Consider the following 8,719-nt stretch of genomic DNA (forward strand, 5'->3'; position numbering starts at 1 on the left):
TGTTGAGCAAGACACTTTATTTCACATTGTTCCAGTTCACTCGGCTGTAGAAATAAGTTGCAATGTCACTGGTGCCAAGCTGTATTGGCTTTTGTCTTTCCTTGGATTACATCAGTGGTGTGGAGAGGGGAGGCTGGTATGCATAGGCGACTGCTGGTCTTCCATAAAAAATCTTGCCCGGACGTGTGCATCAGAGCAACTTTCTAGGTGCAATCTCATGGTCATTCATGATCAAAAGGGGGTCTTTACTCTTCTCTCTGTATATATGAAGTGGGGTGGGGGGGGATCTTTTTGCTTGTCCTCCACCACACCTGACAACTGGTGTTGGTTGTTTATGTCCCTGTAATTTAGCAGTTCAGCAAAAAGCAGCTCTTATAATAACTACCAGGCTTAAGAAAAAAAGTACTGGGGCAGATTTGTTTGAAGGGTTTTCCTCCAAGACAGTGTCCCTGCATGGCCATAGTCTAATGACTGAAACAAGTAAAAGGCATAATTCAACAAGTCAAGAAATAGAAGGTATGTGTGATTAAGATATTGAATTTCTATTACAAAGCTATAAGTTTATAGACACTTAACAACCCTAAGGTTTTCTATTTATTTAAAATACAATTATTTAACTGAGTAAGGCCAGTAGAGTATTAATAAATAAATAAATAACGTTTATATTAGTTTCTTGCCTCTATGATTTGAATTCAATCCCTCTGAGATAGTCTTTGCCTTTTGTCAACCCAAGAATGAGAAAATGAATACCAGTACATACTGGCTCAATTCAATCAACTATATCCTTCCCTTATAAATTTTAGGCCTTGTACTTATGTAAGAAATCATGTTGGTGTTGGTGCTTTTTTAGCTCTTATGGTCAAAAGCATTCCAGTTTTGACAATGACCTCTTTCAGCACATTCAAATCTACATGTCCAGTGGGCGCTTACTATTTTTAAAATGGTAGAAGAGAATATGAGGGTGATTAGACAGCTAGCAAACCAAGAGACCATGTAGAGGCCCTTTCTAGGCTCATAATATACTGAATAGGCAACAAGTGATGATATTTACATCATTAAAACACTGTACCACTATATCAATGCTTCACATTTTTTCTCACCCACTGCACCTATTCAATGCCTCTATTGATATCACAAGATAGCAGGACATAATCATTCAAAAATGGTAACACTTCTTTAATTTACTCAAAAGTAAATTACAACCCATTATATGTTACAGTAGAAATATAGATTCATATATGTTACACTATATGTCATGTCTCATACCTGATGCTTCAGAATTACATAAATATTTATAAACTGAAATCAAATTTTCACCACAAGGCTATAACTGGAACTATAGGACAGAAGTATCTATATCATTTTATTACACAAATGTTATTTTCCTACATCAAAATGCTGCCCAATGGAAAATCCACTGTCCACTCTAATAAGAGGGTAGCATTTCTAATAATAAATCATTGCTTTAAATTAGGGACCAGCAATTTCTTTTCGTAATGGCCCACCAGATTATTTTTCTACTATTTTTTTTACATTTGCTCATGCTTCCCTCACCCATCCGCCCCTACCTAACATATGCAGGGTGCGGTGAATAAATTGTCGTCCAAATTACACAAAAAGGAATATAACACTGATATCTCATTTTAACAGATATATTTACCAAAATTATATAAAAATATCTTCAAATACAAGAGTATCTGATCCTGGCAGAAATTTTCTCATCTGAGAAAAACCAAAGCATGTTCAGTTGGAGGGGATACTTGAGTTTGTTCAAAAGCTTCATAGTATGGTCTTTCCTCTAGTCCTTGATGGCTTGGGAAAAAAAGTTGGCCATTTCTTATCTTGTATGAAGAATACTGAATGTCTTCATGCACTACCTACCTGATAAGAAACTCGGACACTCCCTGGTGATGGACCTGATTGATTTGGGGGGATTGTTGTCAATCATGGCTTGAATCTCCAACAATCATGGCCTCAATCACCAACAAATTCAAGAGTTCTTTTCTTATCGGAACGACCAGAGTGAGCTTTCCGTACCATCATAATCACCATTAGACTCATCCAACTCTTTTCAAACCCTCTGCATTGTCCTCAGATTGACACTCAAACACTCTGAAATGTTCATATTGAAGCTTCCAGCAATTAATGCCAAGCAGTACAGCATGTCATTTCCAAATTTCTGCTGAGTGAATTGCATCATGGTGCTGTTTTTCTCACAGATAGTGCCCAACTAACCCTACTATACTGTGTAGTCAACAAAGTTAAAAACAAACAACATGCATGTGTGACATTAAAAATATAAAATGGCGATAATTTATCTATTGCACCCTGTATATGTTTTACATGTAAAAATATCCCCACACATCCTCACTAACACTATCTTCATCACAGGCAATATTTCTGTAAACAAAAACTTAACTGCTCATGATATAAAAGACATCTAAACCCATCAACTATCCAATGATAAGCAAATACATTAAACTGCAAAATGTTTTACAAAAGGTCTAAGGCCCGCAGAAGACATAATAATGGCCCAACTTTTGCCAAACTCTGCTTTAAATAAAATATAAAGATAGTGAAAGAAAAACCCAAAATACTTTTTATGTATTTTTTTTTTTACCTGTGCAGAATCTTCGTCAACATGTAAACTTGCTGGTGCATAACTCCTGTTTGGAGTAATACTAGCTTTTGGCTGCTTTTTCTTTAAACTCTAGAGAAAGGAAAAACAAAATAGCTGTGAGATGAAATGGAATAAAGGGTTCAGGTTAAACAAAAATAGATTTGAAAGTAAAGCTACACAACAAATACAGATTTCTAACTCATGTTAACAAATATTTATAAAGAGAAAGAAAAACTGGAGAGATAAAAAGAGTTTTTATACAATATTGTAATATATATTTACAGAGAAATATTTTTGATTAATAAAAAAGAAATAGAAAATTTACATAAAGACACCAACTATTGCCATCACCAATGTCTTTGACATATCAACAATGTCTTCTTCAATTTCACATCATCACCTACTCTCAAGATAGTGCATTAGCAGAGATATTAAAGCATCAAATAGAATGTCATACCTCTCTGCACTCTGAGTTTATACCCTACTGAGGTCATCATTACCTTCCATCCCGTCAGGGTTAATAAATATGGTACAAGACAACTACTGGGATTCGATTCTTTTTCTTTTCTCTTTTACTCTTTTATTTGTTTGTCATTTGACTACAGCTATGCTGGAGCACCGCCTTTAGTCGAACAAATCAACCCCAGGACTTATTCTTTGTAAGCCTAGTACTTGTTCTATTGGTCTCTTTTGCCGAACCACTAGGTTACAAGGATGTAAACACACCAGCATCGGTTGTCAAGCGATGGTGAGGGGACAAACACAGACACACACACAAACCCACACACGACGCATTATTTATGGGATGACCCAATAAATATATATGTATGCGTGCGTGCGTGCGTGCGTGCGTGCGTGCGTGCGTGCGTAGCATTTTATGCCCATTCTTTCCATGCCTTCATAGGTTTGATGAATCTATCACAATCTTTAATTAAAGATATGTAGATAAAACCAATATCTGTCACTGGGTATGATTTTTTGGCATGGTTTTCTATTGCCAACCACTTTACAGCAAGAAGTAGGTGTATTTTATTGCACTACCAGTACTAGACTGGTTGCCTTCACTACAGCTTCTGAATCCATGTCTCCTCTCTCCTCTGTGTGATTACAGTTGAGTCCATTTTGTATACTTTCTATATTTGTATACTTTGAATCTTTTGTATATGTTTATACACTTTTTACGTCCAATGTCCACCATCTTAGAGAGCTTGCTTCCACTACACAGATGTCATTACTTCCCATAATGTAAGGGTTACTTAATTAGTAAGGAAATCCATGATGATAGTCTAAGACCATGGATTTCAGTGTGTCAGCTTTGATCAAGGAGACTATGTATGATCAAAATTATTTATACCATTACCATCTCAACTTTTTCCCAGACACAGCATACCTAGAACCACATTATCCAATGTTATTGGTTTTAAGATGGTAGGGTATGATGTGAGAGAGATTTAGTTGTTATTTCTAACATATCAAGTAAGTGAGTAAAGGCATCCTCATTTGAGTTTTCATATTGTCTGGTTGTGAGTCTTTAAGCCACAACTGTTTCTAAGTGCACTAATAATCTTCCAGGTTGGACATCTGGGAAACGAGCAACATCATCTGAGTCTTTTGTACAGTACCCAGGTGCTATAAATGATACCAATTATTTCTCTACATTTTACACTGTACCCCTACTTTTTGTCCCTTGTCACCTCCCCCTCCCCGACTCCCTCCTTTTTTTCTTCCTTCACTTCCCTCTCCTCCAAAGTGATATTCACTCCATCCAACTTAATAACTCAATCCACATTTCTAATTATCTGACACACTAATTTCCCTCTAGTACACTTATCTACCTATCCACCCACCTTTTCTGTTCTTCTAGCCTATTCTCTCTTTCATATTTACCTTGTATGTTGACCTCATATCTCTCTCTCTCTCTCTCTTTCTTTCCTGATGGGGAGGCCATGTACTCAATTCTTCAACAAGGCAACTGCTCCTGTCTTTCTGTCATACATTTCCCTCAATACTTCACCCTACTCAGCTGAAGGTGCTTGTCATGTGGGTACCTAGTAATCTCACTAATGCTGCTGCTATGAAAAAAAGCACCAAGTACACCCTGTGAAGTGGCTGGGATTAGGAAAGGCATCCAGATTTATTTCAAACTGTCCAATACATGCCAGCATTGGAAAAGAGATACTAAACGATGACGATGATGATGGTGTGTGTGTACATTTAAGACCCATCAAGCCAAATAAAACCACAATAATGGCAGATACAGGTGTCATGCAAATAGCACCCATGCCGGTAGCATGTAAAAGCACCCATTACACTCTCAGAATGGTTGACGTTAGGAAGGGCATCCAGCCATAGAAACCATGCCAAATCAGACTGGAGTCTGGTGCAGCCTTCCAGCTTGCCATCCCCGGTCAAACCATCCAACTCATGCCAGCATGGGCAACGAATGTTAAATGATGATGATATTTATGTGAGATTGAATGTTTACAGACTGTGCTTTGCATGAAAGCATCAAGTTTTTTTTTAAAAATCATCTCCTATCTCTGCACTTTTGAAGACAAGTGAAATAAATACCTTACTTGAAAAACAAGTAAAGTTTAGTGACAGGAAAGGCGTCCAGCTATAAAACAATACCTCAGTAATATGAGTTCATCTAGACAAGGCCAACATAGAAAAACAGACATAAAAACAAAATTTCATTCCAATCAGAGCTGAACCAATCAGTGAACAGTACCAAAAATTTTACTCACAGCAATTGTTACCATGCCTTTTAATGTTAATGATACTACTGACTCTTTCCGTTTCCTTCTGGGTTGTAGTCTTTTGTAGGTGGTACTGGTGCTGTCACTTGAGTGAGACAAGTGATAACTTGGTCGTTTGTAAGGGTCATGTATTGCTTGGGGAACTGCCTGCAAATATAAACTTGAGTCTACTTGATCTTCCATTGATGTTCTCAAATAATCGTCTTTGAGTTTGCCAATGGTGTTATAATATCGTAAACGTCGATTATGCCATTCCATTTCTTGCCTTTCATTCTCTTTGCCAACTCCAAAGAAATCTGCAACGGTGTTCTTCATGGTGCTATGGAAAAAAAGAAAAAATGAAAAGATAAAATAAGTCAACAGGCAATCTATAATCATACAGGGGTGAGTTTTGTGAGCCTTTAGGTCACAGGAGTACCAGTAAAGGTAAAGTTACCTTCTCAAGCCATGTCCACTCATAGGGGCCAGTTTCCTGGTTTCCGTGACATATAAATTCCCCACCTGGATGGGACGCTGGTCTGTCACAGGATTACTTATTTTTGCCAGCTGAGTGGCCTGGAGCAATGTGAAATGAAGTGTTTTGCTCAAGAACACAGCACGTCGCCCATTCCAGGAATCAAAACCACACTCTTATGATCATAAGTCCAACACCCTAATCACTAATCCACACACCTCCACATACAGAAGCACCAGTGCCTAAATCTGGAGTATCTGGGGCAAATAAACCTGATGACTCCATTCTTTACCAAAATATAACCACAAGATAAGTTGAATGCAAGCTAATGGTGCAGAAGTTAAACACGCTCTGCAGTACCTGTATACAGTTGAGTGAACTAGACCAGTCGTTCACAAACTTATTTTGTCCTTAGAAGCCAACCCTTATATGATTTTCCAAAAATCATGAAAATTGCATGTATGGACAAAGCCTTGCCACTTTAATTTTAGTAAAACATTTAATGAAACAGGAACGATTTTAGAGAGATGTATTATCAATAAAAAAAGACTTGAAGGGTGTTCAGGCTAAATCTGACAATTTTTCATGTTTTCATTTTTCAAGAACAGTTTGATGTATTGGTGAACAGTCAATGGCATTAGATTATCATTGTAGCTGAGAAAAAGTTAGCTAACACAGAGGACTTGAAGCCATCTGAATATTGGAAAAGAGTTACCTGTATTGTGATGATTTGTGCAAGGTATCAAAATGACTACTACTCAATGCTCTGTGAACATTGTAAAGGTCGTAAGACATGAGAAAGACAGCTGCCATGGAGACTAAAAAAAACGTGGCCAGCAGGAAGAGACACAGCAGGAAGAGACATAGCAGGAATTCTGATTGCATCCACACATCGGAATCCATCAAACAATTTGCCGGATAAGGTGATGGAAGATTGATCCAAGCAAGGGATTCCAGGCTTTGGTAAAAGAAAGACAAGTGTTGGAATCACCACCATGAAGCTGGCCCTGAATAAGGACCTTCGCTACCAATCATACACAAGGCCCAAGGGACAAATTCCAACAGCCAGAGCCAAAGAGAAACACATGAGGAAGACAAAGAAGCTACTGAACAAGCTGAGGCATCACGCTGAGCTAAGGATGATCTGGTTATGTTTAGATGAAAAGGACTTCTGCCAAGACCAATTGCATAACACCTAGAATAATAGTGGCTTTCCTACAATCCATATGATGTCCCACATAACATAAAAATCAAGTTCCCCAAACCATGATGGTCTTAGTGTGTGTCTCAAGTGAGGGTGACATCATACCATCCTACATCTATGAAGAGGGCCTTAGGCTCAATTCAGACAGCTATGTGAAACTGCTGGAAACTGTAATCAATCCCTGGCTGGAGACGGTTGCTACTGGAAGATCATTTGTGGCACAGCAGGATTCAGCTCCTTGCCATACCTCTGGAAAGAATCAGAAGCAGCTGTTGGAGAATTTTTACAACTTTACCAGCCAGCCCCAATTGAAATTCCATAGATTACTATGAGAAGAATGCAGTCGAGAAAGACACCAACCACTCTGCCTGCAACACCAAAGGCAAACTGATGGCCAAGATCAAGGAAGTGCTCAAAGATCTTCCCAGGGGCACAGTGAGGAATACATGTATCAAGTTCTGGACTTGAGGCTGTAGTGGAAACTGAGAGCAGCTACTTTGAGTAATCTGTTATCGCCCAATCTTAAAGTAGTTGATCTTTTTTATTTTTTAAAATACTTTTATTTTTGAACGGAATATTGTACTTCTTTTGCCTTTTTATGCAAATTGTCAAATTAACCCAAACACCCTGTAACTTATTTTAAAAATCATCTGTTTGTTTTATAAAATTCTTATTAAATTTTATTAAAAGACCACTCTCCTTTATCGTCTAGAATCTCAGAATTCTTTCAACTGTGAACCCAGTTTGGGAAAGGACTGCATCATTGGAGAGTCAAACATCTGACCACAGACAGACAATGAACCACTGTATTCATGACTGGTTATCCAGTATTCTATGCACTCAGTTAGCTGGGTTTGTAAACATAGAATGATATGTTGTAAATTACTACAGTTATGAGAGAGTACCATCAAAGGCTTCATTTGCATGTAGTGGTTCAAGATATGATGAAACTCTCACTGAAAGCAGTTTAACCTGAACTATACAGAATTTTTTTAAAATTCATACAGCACTCATAAGCAATGTGTTCATGGATAGGTGGACAAGGTACACAGTTATCATTGTAGAACTGAAATGCAATACAATTATTCCCTCTTTTTCTATCCACATACATATTGTATGGACAAATTACTTAGAATCATTGTAACACATAATGTTAGAAAGAAAAACCAAAAACCAAACATTCTTTAGTACATTATAGCAATGGAACATAATACTGTTAACACACCAGTCATTTCATGTTCGCTCGAGTGCCTAGGAAATTGTCAAAACTATGCAACTTGATCTATTCTGTTTACTTTAAACCTCCAACATTAGTGGGTTTAAAAACAGTGTGTTCATGTTTCACTTTTTCGATATCAGTGAAGAATTTCACTGGAAAAATATACATAAGGTTGCCAAGAATTTATATCTCTCATCGAAGGTCGGTAGCTATCGGACGCTGACGAAGGGAAATAACCCTGAAACCCGGGTCCGTTCGTGCTACGATCACGATGAGAGGGATAACTTCCCTTGGCAAAACAAACAGGACACAGTAGTGTGTCAATAAGCCAGCTAGAGGAGATGTCCTCCTGGGGCTAAAGCAACAGTAACATCCACCCCTAGGGGTCAGCCACACTTAAGTGGCAATACACTTCACTTTATCGTGCAGTTACTGTTAATACTTCATTTAGAGAATTAACATT

The 8,719-nt window shown here is 37.8% G+C and overlaps 1 protein-coding gene across 2 annotated transcripts in view; it reads right to left on the reverse strand.

The window, feature by feature from the left end:
- Positions 1–8,719, reverse strand: part of LOC106867845 (inactive rhomboid protein 1) — a 79,673-nt gene that overhangs the window by 45,468 nt on the left and 25,486 nt on the right. For both annotated transcript variants that reach the window (XM_014912879.2, XM_052971147.1), the window contains exons 3-4: positions 5,368–5,698; positions 2,621–2,710 (exon numbers count right to left, since the gene is read on the reverse strand). In XM_014912879.2, the coding sequence (XP_014768365.1) occupies positions 2,621–2,710; positions 5,368–5,698 (421 nt within the window). The remainder of the gene's footprint in view (positions 1–2,620; positions 2,711–5,367; positions 5,699–8,719) is intronic.

This window comes from Octopus bimaculoides, chromosome 10 (assembly GCF_001194135.2).
Source record: "Octopus bimaculoides isolate UCB-OBI-ISO-001 chromosome 10, ASM119413v2, whole genome shotgun sequence".
Classification (NCBI taxonomy): domain Eukaryota; kingdom Metazoa; phylum Mollusca; class Cephalopoda; order Octopoda; family Octopodidae; genus Octopus; species Octopus bimaculoides.